Source organism: Periophthalmus magnuspinnatus, chromosome 4, assembly GCF_009829125.3.
Source record: "Periophthalmus magnuspinnatus isolate fPerMag1 chromosome 4, fPerMag1.2.pri, whole genome shotgun sequence".
In the NCBI taxonomy this organism is placed as follows: Eukaryota; Metazoa; Chordata; class Actinopteri; order Gobiiformes; family Gobiidae; genus Periophthalmus; species Periophthalmus magnuspinnatus.
The window spans coordinates 8,615,572-8,629,369 of record NC_047129.1 but is presented as its reverse complement, the minus strand read 5'-3'; the positions used below and the strand labels follow the sequence as shown (position 1 = coordinate 8,629,369).

The following is a 13,798-nucleotide window of genomic DNA, read 5'->3' as shown; positions in this document are numbered from 1 at the left end:
TTTCATACCCTCCCATCTTTTAAAAGTCTTTTTTCTTTTATTTTTTTAGCATTGCATCAAACCAGGCTAATTAAGACCACAAACTACTTAAGCTGTAGAAGCAAAAGTTGTAAAAATAAACTTACAGTAGCTCAGTAGTTTGAGAGTTTGTCCACTGATCCAGAGGACAAACGATTGGTGATTTGAATCCTGCTCTCGATATAAACATCATTGGTAGAGTTGTCAGATCTGCTATACGAAAGTGTGACCATTTACCATAAAGCATTGGAAAATGGGCAACTTTTAGTTAAGCCACAAACCCATATAAAGCTAACTGTGTGTTGTTACCACACAAAACAATTATGCTTTAACCTTCACATATCAGCAAGGCATATTAAGTTCATTTTGTGGACAAATTATTCCCCATATCATAATAGGCTGATATATTTAGTATCATGTGGGGCAACTGCAATTGATGTTGCACAAGACCTTTTCCCCATAAATTTGCTGTGTGGAGCCGTTGGCAGTGGTCAGAGAGGTGTTGGAGAGAATGATTAATGCGTTTGAAAAACACTATATAAAAGCACTATATAAATCCAAGGCATTAATATTCTTATCACAATAAAAGTGTGTTTCTTGCATTGTATTTGTGTTTATTTCAAAGAAGAAAGGACTGTCTAATCCATAACTGCTGGCTCAGTCTTTTCACTGTAGATGTGACGTCACCTGGTCTGCAGAATACAGCTGGCAACAGTCCGCTCTCATTTGTGCCTAATAAGTCGTTACTAATTGTGTGGAGATTGGATCAATGTCCTCTCCCTGTTACAGCTCCACAGCCCAGTTCTCATTGTGCACCACAGCCACCATTTATCAATGCTCCCACAGGCTGAGAAGAGGGGCTTCTTATCACATTACTGGGGTGAGACCTGGTCAGAGTCAGACAGTGTCAATAAAGACCTCTATGGAGAAAAATGCAAGACTGAAAAGTCATGCATACCTAAACAGGTTAAAGCTGTGAGCTCACTGCTTCTATGGGTTATAGACTCAGAGCAGTACTATCTTCGAGATTTACTATTTGATGTATAATTCAGTTAATCAATACCTAAGACAAAACATGAATTAGACCAGGACAATATTTAGTCTAACTAGAACTACAGTAGGGCTTAACCAGCAGTATGCTAGGCAATGAGCATAACTACTGTGGGCGATTGTAAAACTAATCTAGGAAGAAGCCTTGTCTAATCCAAATCTTTAATCTTAGACAACTTACTGTGAACTGACTCGAGTGGGTTTTGCACAGATGTGCTTTGTTTAAAATGATTCAAGCCAAATGAATATTTTCTTTTTAAAAGAAAAGAAAATGTTACATTTAAAAAGCAGTGCAAAATCTTTGTAGCTTTAGTTTTTTTGTCACTAAACCCTAAAACAAGAAACAGTAAATCAAGACATAGACCAAGGGGTTTAAATTGAATATGAAACTTATATATACCTATCCTCATTACAGTAGCTGAAAAATAGCACGTTTCTCCAGTCATATCCACAGTATCGCAGTTTGAGAACGTCTGCTCCTGAGGCTTATTGGCTACAGGGAGAGATGACCTGGTCCTGAGCTGTCAGACACACTGAGTGCACCACTGCCTCTGAATCTACCATTCCAATCTGGGCTCTCATTCAAACTGGACACACTTATATTAATATGGTCCAATGCCAAAGTCGCTATATAAATTTGTTCACACTCTCCTGGCTGCCAGTGTGATATAGGAATTGGATGTCCTTAGCTTTGAACTTAAAATATTATCATCATCATATAATTTTCAAATAATATTCTTTTCCATATTATGACAACCTCTTGAGTATTCAAATAAAGATGTACTATTTTAAAAGGAAGGAAAGGTCACCTTGCTTGTTAGGTAGACGCATACATTTGTATGTATTATTCTTGTTTTTGAGCAGTTGTAAAGACCCAATTATTTTCAAAGTGAGAACCTTTCTGCATGTTCTAGAGGTATTGACAAAATAATGATGATACTTTTGTGAAAATTTCCTTGTAAATGTGTTGGTTGAGTACTGTATGATTAACCATAAAAGTCCAGAAATATCACTTTTGTATATGCAGCTTTTCCTGTTGTAGACCAAAAACTACTTAATACTTATTTTTTTGGATACCTTCAAAACATCTCTTTGGATATTTTTTCTAATCAAGACAATATATCAGCCACCTGTATTATACTGTCTACTACAATATTGGGTATGAAGTTTTCTCAAACCTACCCTTGACTGGGGTCATTTAGTGTGAAGAATGCATACTTTCTTAGAAAAGAAAATATAAAATATAATCCTAGTTCTCTTCCTCCATTGTTTCTCTGACAACTCCACAAGTTTACTGAAAAATACTTTTGTTCCTGCAAGTAATTTTCTACAGATAATGAAAACAGACTTGGCTTCATTGTGTTCTCGTTAGAAATGTTATTGCTGCAGAGCGCTGAGGCAATCTCCAAATGTATTAATATTTGAACCATGCAGAAATGTTGAGTTTGCCTATGCCTGTCTTTCTTCTCTTTATCTCCTATAACGAGTTTTTGACCATTATTTTTAGACATCATGCTTTTCTCAGCAAACAGCAAATATCTATCAGCTAATCATTAACCTTTAGATGGTATTCAGATTCAAATCACGTATGGCTCTGTTTTTCCCTTACTCGCTGTTGATTTAAGAAATGAGCCAGTCTCTAATGGTGTTTCTCATTCCGGGAATGACTTTTATGTATTTTCAAAGACAACCTCTCCATCATCTCCTCCTCTGCTCTGGCCCCTTGCTATGTTAAACAGGAAATTGAACAGCAGGAGTCAGGGTCAGGCTAGTTCGCATACATATTCCTGTCCATAAACACACACATAGGCGCTGTGCTTTATGCTCCCATACATCATTAATCTGTTATTATGGAGAAGCTGCAGTGTATTAGATGGCCTGGCAGATTGTGTCAGGGGCTGCAATCCTATCAGGACTACAGTAATAAAAAGATACTTCATCTAACTTGTTCCCCATAGTGCAAAAAACATTGTGGCGTAACCGTCCTTGTCAAATCCCGCTCCTCCTACTGTCCGATCGTATACTATAAGAGCAATAATTATGACTTAATCTCCTCTATCTCCCCTATTCATTCCACACAGCATTTCCAGTAAAGCAGCGTTGAATTACTGCCTGGCGATATTAAAAATGTTTATGAGTTTTGCTCTAAAGCAAGTATGCGTAATGAGGCCCTGATTGGTTAATTTATGAGGACCTTGGCAGAGCAGAGGAGCTGGGATGTGAGTTGGAGGTAGACCTGTCCTTCGCCTGTACAGAATCACACATGATGAATAAGGCCATGACAGCTGTAACAACAACCCATCTGTCTATGTACAAAGTCATAGGCAGAGATGGTGGTATGGGCTAGAAATAAGCTTGAAAAATGGACCAAATTTTAAAGTCTAAAGTTTTATTTTATTAAAGAATATGAAACTTTGTCACTACTGAATAAAAAGATACATGGCTTTAAAGAGACATTTTAACAGACATAAACTTAAATAGCTTCAGGCAGCTTCAATCTTTCATATATTCCTGTTATTCTTTCTGTATAATCCATTTCTTAAACAGACTTTTATCAGCTCCCCCTGCAGCCATTATCTAACTGTCGATCAGTGTCGAGTGTTTTTTGATTTTTTTCAAGCTTGTATGCAGATTTTATAGATTATTGTTTGATTCATTGTCATTGACTATGAGATTTTTTTTTTTTTTTTTTTTCAACTGGAGAATTCTCCATTTTGGTCTAATTTACTCTGTTTATTTGGAATATTTTTTTATTTTTATTTTTATTCTAGTCAATTATAATTTTACAAAATGGATATTCACACAGTACATGTTAATGTGCATACATGCCAATTATATGAATGTAGACACACTGGATTATAGCCAAATGCACTTGCTAAACTGGTCAAACAGTTCACTTTTACTCTTTATCATGGATCTTAAAGGTACTCTATAGCCTCTTTTCAACTGGCACGGTTCACTTGGGGCCATGCCATGCTCCAGGCACAGATGCTGGTCTAGGGGCTGGGCTCTGCTCCATGACACAGTGATGTCACCCAAACATCACACATATTTTCATAATGAATAAAATCTTAAATTGTATTTGAATTCTACTCGTGATAATAAGGCCTATTTCAGCAATTCACAATTAGTTTGTGGCACCGTGAGAGGTGGCTAAAGCTGGCATAAACATAAACTTCTTCCGGTTTATCGTTAGCTTTTTGTGCATTTATATATTATTTATTTCTCTGTACCGCTGCTGCACATTTAAGCATCAGTGTAACATATTGGCTCATGTTTGATGCATTACGCACTGCAAATATCATATTTTTGATCTTTATACGCAAGTGCCGTGCATCGATAAACAGGAAACAGCTGTTGCATTCGTGTTTTGTTTTGCACTGCATATCGGCTCAACATTTAAAGTTGCCATAACTAGAAATATGGCGGCTTATCACAAGATCAAGTCAGTGTTTGATGAAAGATTACTATTTTATGTTTATATCTGTTTTTTCCGTCTTGAGTCTACGATCCCTCTTGTCCTATCATTCAGTACAGTTTACTTTAGACAGTGGAGACACTTGCAGCCCGTACCAATCCTCTCCAAAGCGAACCAGTAGAAACAAGGCTTATGTAACTTTCTTTGCTTGTCTCCATGGAGGTAAATGCTGTTAATCAAATTAAACTAATCTATTTCGATGAGCACAAGTGAGTGATGTTTCCAGGCCAAATTGCAGGTCATGTTTGTTGAGATATGGCCTGTAACTCACAGTAAGAATCTAAGGTATTTGTTTTGCAGTTGTATGCATTAAATTAATGCAAGATAGGTCAATCTAAAGCCATACTGTGGAACATTCCCAACCGTAAAATCTCCAAGGGATAGATCCTCTATCAGAAAAGTTACATAGTGCATCTTTAACACTATACACTTTTCACTGCACTTTTTTGTTGGAATCAGTTATAAATACATTTCTGTGTCTCTTTGTGATTGCAGGGGACAGTAACCCGTGTCAAACCAACCCCTGTCTCCATGGTGGCAGCTGCCTGCAGGAGGGCGACGGTTATAGCTGCTACTGTCCACAGGGCTTCTCAGGAGAGAGCTGTGAGATCGGTGAGTGGGTCTAGTGTGGGTCACGCCTCACACAGACTGCAGCTGTGCCACACCACAGACAAGAAAAGCTGGCATATGTCACAGGCACCAGATGTACCATGACAATGAACCCGAGAGAGTAGACATGTGGATTTTGGAATCTTGGCTTTGGTATCCGTAGGTTTAGTTAGCACTGGAAGTCATTTTGAAATATTCTCCCAGGGGAATGCCAGATGTTGGTAACAAACTGCTGAATGTCTCTATTCATTAGAAACTACTGACAATACAAACTCATCAAAAATACTACCCCAAAATCATGGCAGTTCAAGGGAATCTGATCAAACAAAGCATACTGAAGAAAATACTCCTTAGGAACTGTGTGTAAACAAGAACTGGCAGTCAAAACAATATAACTGCAATTGTTTTAAAGTTACATGCAATGTTTCTGTGAAGTGTGTTTCTGTGTGTGTGAAGTGTCTGCTACCTGGTTTTCTCCATGGAGATGTTGTTCCTTTGACTGGAATGCTCCACTCTTTTGCATCTATATTGCATCTGTTTATAGTTTGCTTTAGTTGATTAGATTCTAAGATACCAAAACTTGAACATAAAGATATGCTGTGAATGCACACTAACAAAACACAACCACCTCAGTTTAGAATAACATATAGGACCTTTAATCAACCACGATGTCTCAACCATTTATATATATCCAGTGTATATATAGCAGATGTGTTTGTGGTTAAAATATTAATGCTTTGAATGAAACTGGAAAGTGAATGTGGCATGTGCATATGCTACAGTCAGTGGTGACACAGCACTGCAGCCTCTGGAGCTGTGTTCCGCTCGTCTCTCCATTCAGCTGTGTGATAGGAAAATGTGTCTGTCAGGAAGGCTACGCACTGTTTTACTGAGGAAGAGAGAGGGAGGAACAGAGAGAAAAAGAGAATGGAGAAAGGACACAGCGAGAGGTGGAGCGGCTGATTAAAGCAGACGACTGGAGCCACATGTGACTCAGGCAGGAGGCAGGAGAAATGTGCTGCATGTACTTATCAAAGAATATCAAAGTCATGTTTTCTCGCTTCCAAAATAGACTGGAGGAAGTGCCACTATAGGTTTAAACCCCTCAAAGTTCAAGGGAGACTTAAGACATCAAAGTTCGCTGCATCAAATCGCACCAGATGTTTTTCAGTTCGGAATAAGATCTTATCATTGCTTTCCGCTGAAGTAAATACAAAATTGGATGCTAAGAAAAATATTTTGCATTTTTAAAGTATGAATGGCTGAAAAGATTCTCAAGGGTTGTAGTAGCAGAGTAGCTTGTTATCTTGAATGCAATAGATTTTTGTTATTCCAGATATTCCTCCCAAATCAGCAGAATGAAAGAAAGAATAATTGCTGTTAGGGCCCAGCTTTCAGTGGCAACTTCACGTGTATAATTCTTATTTCTATGGGATCATCCATGTATTTAGTATGCCTCCCTCTCCCTATCTCTCTTTCTCTTTCTATCTCTTTATCCCTCTATTCTCTTTGTATTAGGGTTAAGGTAATTTTACCTTACCTTACCATAGGCTGCTGCTAATCGTTTAATGGTCATTACTTATGGAAGGGGGTCATAGATCAGGGGTCAAAGATCAAACTGAACCACATTGCTCATTGTGTAATTATCAATAACCTTTAAAGCCTTGAATCCCAACCTCATATTATGCAACATTTATCTGTCCTGGTGCATTGATATTATTGGACATCAATGAACGTGTAGGTGAAGGGTCGATAACTTGTGATGAATGTGGAGGATGCCTTTGATTGCATAGACATGAGATTTGTAATGACTGTTGTTGTAAAAGTGAGCACTCATGTGTAAACAAAATGCCAATATTGATCCTGTGAGGGAAATCTATGTGTATTCATGTTCTTAAAAGCTTCTTATCATATACCTTTGTGTAAATACATTTGATCTGTGTCAGTCTGTCAGAGGCCGAGACCAGACGTTAACATGTGTGAAGACTCAGCATCCACTGTCCACATCCTTGAACAGGCACTGTCCCCGTCCTTTAGCTGTATTCAAGTGTAAAAGTTGATTGACTTATGGCTGTGAAACAAGTCATGTGTTATTTTTGGAAATAAATGTATGCATGACAAACAGTGCAACATAAATAACGCTGTTTGTTTAATTGTATGTCACATTTTTTACAGATATAATGCAACTCGGTGTAAAAGTATTTCCAGTATTCAGAATACAGTACTCCATGGTCAATGTAACAGGATATGTTATAAAATACATGTTAATTCAGGTGTTTGGTATAATTAAATACATTTTTAAGTATTTCTCCCATCACTGTATGTAGCTTTGTAATTCTGGTATAAATACTCAGTGTTCAGATGTTCTAGGGAGAGACGTGCTTGGGACACCAGAAGCTGCCGGTCTGTGGCCAGGGCAGGCCTAGGCCCTGTCCTGTCCATATCTGTTGTAACAAAGAATAAACTTTTTTGTATTTCATAAGTCATACATTTTTCACAACAATTCAGAGAAGAAAATTATGGATTATAATATTGATGTTATTGTGGCATATTATGACATAATTATTACATTTTAATTGCAACTAAATCTGTGAAAAGAAGACCTGGGAAAATATTACACTAATAAAAGAAAAGTATCTTGTTTTTTATGGCAATTATGGGGATAAAGACAAGTGCACAGCTCACAAGCATCTTTATATCTTATAAACTCAAAATACCCCATTTAACCACTCATGAAATGTTAAAATATTCCAGTTTCTCATCTAAAATGTTGTAAATGAAGAATAGCTACTTGAGACTTGATTTTTTTTTCTCCTTCTTACAGTCATAATTGGGTTTTTGTTTGTTTTATTTTGTATTCAAAGTGCCCAAAATCTTGAAAAGTGCATTATGTTGCAGAACAGCTGTTTATCTGATGTTTTATATTAATTACAGCTGCTGGCATAAAGGTTAATTGCCTCTTACACAAAACACTTGACCATATTGAGAACAGAAACATGGTGCTTTTGTCAAGGAATTAGGAGGGATTGTAGATACCTTTGTCTCTACTTTGGTGCTTTAGACCTTGGCCATAGCCATTTTGAAAATCTGTTGTAGATTTTAATTGAGTTAGTGTTTTGGGCTTCATTGGCAGAAAAAGGCCAGTGCAGTATTCTCCAGTGTTGTGAGAACTGAGGCAAACTGAACCAGTGCCACCGCAGCTGCAGCACCTCAGAGCGCGTCAGTAGGACTTTGGCTTTTAACAGAAATTATTTGGGGAGCAGCGTTTTGGAGGACTGCATTATTGATGGCCTGGTTTTTTGTTAATATTTATGAGTGTAGGGCTGAGAGAGGGGCTGAAGTGTGCACAATTCTCATCTGTATTCTCTCTGGGATGACTCTATCTGTGTGTTGTGTGCAGCCTTATACAGCGTCACAAACTGAGCCTCCATTTGAAACCATCATTGATCATCATCAGTGCTTTGTAAAGTCCAGATCCAGTGGCAGAAGCAGTGATTAATGGGACAGACGGGCTCTGAGATGGCCATGTGTTCACACTTCAGAGACGTGTTTGTCTTTCACACAGCTGAAAATGTTTATGCACTGAATAATTTTAAAGACTATAATAATAGTATAATGCTAAATAGTAGTGTCCATTCTCCAAAAAAAAGATGACCATAACTGTACAGTAACTCTAATAATATTTATCAAACATTCTAGGCAAAGCAGTAACATCTCCATAAAGACATGCTTGTGACAGACCATCCACGAGAAAAGTTACATAGTGCACTAGTGCATTGCTGAAAGTATAGTTAACCACGTATCTTTGTCCCATTAATACCTGGAGTTTTGATCACCTCTTATTTTAAATTATATTAAGATGTATAACAACCATAGACTGTACAATAGAAGTGGACCAAGGGAGTGTGACGTCATCTATAGCATTTTGTTGTAACCAAATGAAGCTCATCAAGGCTAGCAGTTATAGCAACTAATCTGCAACCAGGGACTATATTTGGAACTCAGTAGAGCCAATCAGAAGTGAAATGGTTACACGCCTTGTCCTGCTCACATCGCTGGCTTGGCAGGGGACAGGTGCTTAGCAATGAGGCTGTCAATCAGCCTGTTGCTAACACTTGGCCTCTGGGAAAGCAGGCACCTAATCAGTCTGTTACTAATGTTCATATCTTGATTTAGGAACAAAATAGAAAAATAAAAACACAAGGATGATGTATAGTGGGTTAATACGAACATTTTATGACCAAAATGATGAGGCTAGTTATGGAGAGAGGGATGACAGTTTTTCAATAAAAGCCAGTTGGAACCAGAGTTTGAAGGAAACACTTCACAGCCATGCTCACTTCCTATTTGGATCGAGGCAGCTAGTGTGTTAGCTATGTCCATTTGTGTATACAGTCTACTGGACAACTTATTCTTTAATAACTTATTATACATTTTAACATAATTCAATTTATATAATTCAATTTATAAATCATGCAATAATGTTCAAGGTTTACAACTTTTCACAGATTTAGTATTAATCTAATGATAGTTTGTTTAACATACATACATTTATATTCATTCTCTGTTGTGTCATCTTTCACACTCTTCTTCCTGTTGGCATTACCTGCAGTTTCCTTTGTGCTCTGTAGTGGTTTGTTTTGGAGAAAATGCATTAACCTCTCTCAGTCAGTCTCCTTGTTCAGGTCAACAAATCACAATGATTCTAAACAGCGCCACAGTTCGAAAATGGTTCAGCTTTGACAGCCTAGACAACCCTCAATCAAGAGCTTTCAGGAACTCACCACAAGTAATACAAACAGAGCAGAAGGTGCAGGCACTTCAAATACAAGTGCAGTGGTGGAGGGTGCTTATCTGTACGCTCATCAAGGTGGCAAGCTAAATGTATTTAGATTTGACTTATCATAAAAATCATATATTGGTATTATCACTCAATATGTTTTTACACAGTAAACCCTTTAAGTTTAATTCTTCCAACCTTTCCCAAAACAGAAATAAAGCTTATGCAAGGCTTTTTAACCAACCTGTTTAGGCAGTAACTTAGGAGTACAGCATTCGTACTTTTACCTAAGATTGGTTAAATCCCTGTTCCCGCCAGTTGCTGTGTCCTCGTTTACACATTGGAATAGGAATGTGTGGGTGACTGGTTCCTTGACGTAAAGCACTTTGAATGCCCAGTTGAAATAGTGCTAATATATATGTGACAATTTTCTCATCTACAAAGCAAAGTTGCCGAGTATGTCTGGGCTGAAATTGGCAAACTAGACTTTTCAAACATTGTGGGTGTGCTATACGTCATCACGTTTATTTCACATCATCAGTTCATTTCATTTTATTGCAAGCACATACGCTCACACAGCTTGATGTACTTTTCTTTGAACATTCTTGGTCAAACTTCTCAGAATAAATTGAAAAACATAGTTGCCTAGACACGCCGCAGTGTCCTTACAGAAGGTATAGACTGATTAAATCTCTCCTCCTCCATCACTGCTTTGCAATTTTCAATCATTTTTGCCCTTCCAAACTTTGCTGTACCTATTCCCTTATATCCTTTCTCCCTCTCCCTCTGTGCACCACCCATGGACTTTGCCAGGACCTCCACAAACTCTGCATTGACATAACTTTGTGTTGGAAAGATTACACTATAACAAACCCATCACATTCTCACGTTCACAATTCATTTTCCGTCGTACTTCTTTTCTTTCCCACCCCTATAACCTCTCCCCACGTTTTACCCGTCTCCTCCTCCTCTTCCTCCTCCTCCTCCTTGGCGCTTCCTTCTTGCCATTCCACTGTCAAAGGCCAATACATTTATTCATACAGAAATGTCTCCGTAGTCATGCATAAAATGAAACTTATTCAAGCTCACACACTTACTCACCTGCACGCTCCCATCACCAAGCACGCTCAGAAAGGCTCAGTGCAAAACATATTTCACTTTCATTCTATTCAACTTTCAGCCTCGCTAGTACACCTGTGTAACATTATAAAAGCTACGATCACACACTGTACGCAGATGTGCACATATGAAGCCTTCTAACATTATAAATTATGCTGGCATCATTAATGGGACCTGTTGGGAGTATGCCCAAAACTGCAGCCATCGTGCAGTGTTATCAGAAGTACAGTCGCAAAATAAAAACTGGTTGTCAGTAGCAACTGTTAATGGTTTTTCAGATCACAGTTTGTTGCATATGAGGGTGCAGTTGTAATGTTGGGGTCCAGACTGGTGCATGCAAATGGACATATTATCTTAGCTTTTAACATGTTACACGGATTACCCCTCAGTGTTATCTTAAACAAAGTTGTGTTTTGACTGTTGCATGCATGTTTGAGTATTTCTGTATTGCCCTGCATTTGAGTTGCTTACTTCATTCTTTGAATTCTTTGTTGTTAAGATATTTACAGTGACATAGCATAGAGGAGCAGGGGGAAACCAGTTTTGAACTTAGAGCAATATTGTGATTGAAATACAAAATAATGATAACAATCCATGAGTGTCATAGATTATGATTGAATTCCAGGAAAATCATTTGAATAAATCTCATACCTTATACCTCTGGGTAATACGGCTTTTACTAATGCATACACTGGGGCTCGCTTATATCATCTCCATCATATGATCCACCTTTAAACATTTATGAAGCCCCAGCTATTAATGTGACAGGGGCTTAACCCACCTATGAGTGTCCACACATGAGCAATGAGGTCAGGGAGGACAGAGGAAATGGTCTGCACCAGAATAAACGTGCACTTTGGTTTCGTTGGTCAGTTAGTTTGTTATTTGACAGCTAAGTGCAGGTGGTTGGGCATCAAGGTCAACAAATAGTCAGGTGTTAGCGGAGCATTGTGAAAGTGAAGTTGGGAATTATGGCTTTGGTGCTGGAGTTTGAGAGGGAGAGAGGAGATGAGGAGACGGGGGAGAGTTCATAGAGGAAGACAGATGGAGAGGGCCGGGCTGTTCCCCTCAGGACGCCCATTTATTCCTTCATTAATGATGGAATGGATTTATGTGCTTGGCTTCCAATTCTCCAACCCTCCACAGTTAGGTCAATATGTTGTAGAGTTTTACAGCTTCTTCTTGGCTTTCAAAGATTTTTCCCCTGGCTTTTGCGTTTACCTCTTCTGTTGCAGCCAGCTCTGGTTGTGAGATTGGGAAGTAATTCACCGGCAGTAATATTTTTATTGAAAGATTTCCTTTTTTGATGAGGTAATTCTTGTAGGTGTTAAGGTGTGTGTACAATGCTGAAAAAAGTTCTACACAACCAGGAAAAAATGGTGATTTGTTGTGTCTCAACACTGGGAAACTGGCCCATATAGAACTATCACTTTTGACAGATGTTGAGTTGTATGTTCCACAAGCAAATATATATTTTACAACAAGCAGACAGAACAACAATGTCAAGGAGCTTTAGACTGTCTCTTTTCTTGTCTATGTGAAGTTATAAGTGCCGGTACAGCTTACCGTCAGCTTATGTCTTGAGCGGCTAAAGATGAACCATGTTGATGTGTATTATTACCCATCACATACACTGTCACTTGTTTGCAATTTTCAAAAACGATCATTTCAAACCTCACGCTGTAACCTCTTACACAAAAATACACAAAAATAAAAGCTTACTATGCACAGGCTTGCATGTCCACAAACCTGACTCTACTTGGCCTAGAGAAACCTATCTATCTCCATGGAGAATGTTCTTGATTATGGTTTCAACTTTCTTTTTCCATGGAATAATGCAAGTGACGAAGGAGGAAGAGCAATTTGGACTTGTTCATCGGCTACATATGCTTAGATACAGAAATCATATATACTGTCTATGTTTATCACATATACAGCTTATTATTATTTTTTTTTTTTAATAAAGTGGACATTTTACACCAAAAACACCCCAGTGAGAGCTACTGCAGTGTAACAGAGACAGAACAACAAATGACTCAGCACAGCGATGTGACAATGCGCCTGTCATAGCTCTAATCTATCTGTGATTGATGGACACCACTTCTTCTGCGGCTGAGGAGCTCTTTAAGCCACGTGATTGGCTGGCTCAGTCTACCTCGGCCGAACAACCATCACACACATACACACTTGCCTCATTAATTCACACACTGGCACTGGAGCCTTCAATCAGCATTATGATTGGCCAGCACCCATTCTGACAACCCCATCCCAATTCATGGCAAGCCAGATTGCAGAGAAAGTCTGGCGAATCACTAGACTTTTCAAATTCTGTGAAAGAGAAATTAAGGAAAATCAAGGTGTTCTTTTCTAATAATAGAAATAAACTTACAGTCCTATGATAAATTTGAGTGTTTAATGTTTCCATTTCAGTTGATTTCAGTTGATTTATTCAAACAATTAGAGGCAGAATCTAATCAAGATTTTTGATACTGAAAAGAATCAGTCATGGTATTGTGTCAGTTCAAATGATTGATGAGTTGCTGTGGATTACTTTAACGTGAAAATTAAGACATTTGAAAGAAAAGAATGTCCCTCTTTCTGACATGTCAAATGTGCAGAGTTTTTTTTCTTTCTGATAAATGAAGTATTCAAACAAATGTGGTCTTCCGCCCTATTTTTGAATGTGTGTGATTTTTGCACATTCAGATCCTCTGGCTAAACAGCTCAGATAATGGGGCTTGAAT

The 13,798-nt window shown here is 38.1% G+C and overlaps 1 protein-coding gene across 1 annotated transcript in view; it reads left to right on the top strand.

Annotated features, from left to right (window-relative positions):
* Positions 1-13,798, top strand: part of ncanb (neurocan b) — a 97,174-nt gene that overhangs the window by 41,506 nt on the left and 41,870 nt on the right. The window contains exon 9 of the mRNA XM_055221353.1: positions 5,042-5,158. Coding sequence (XP_055077328.1) covers positions 5,042-5,158 — 117 coding nt within the window. The remainder of the gene's footprint in view (positions 1-5,041; positions 5,159-13,798) is intronic.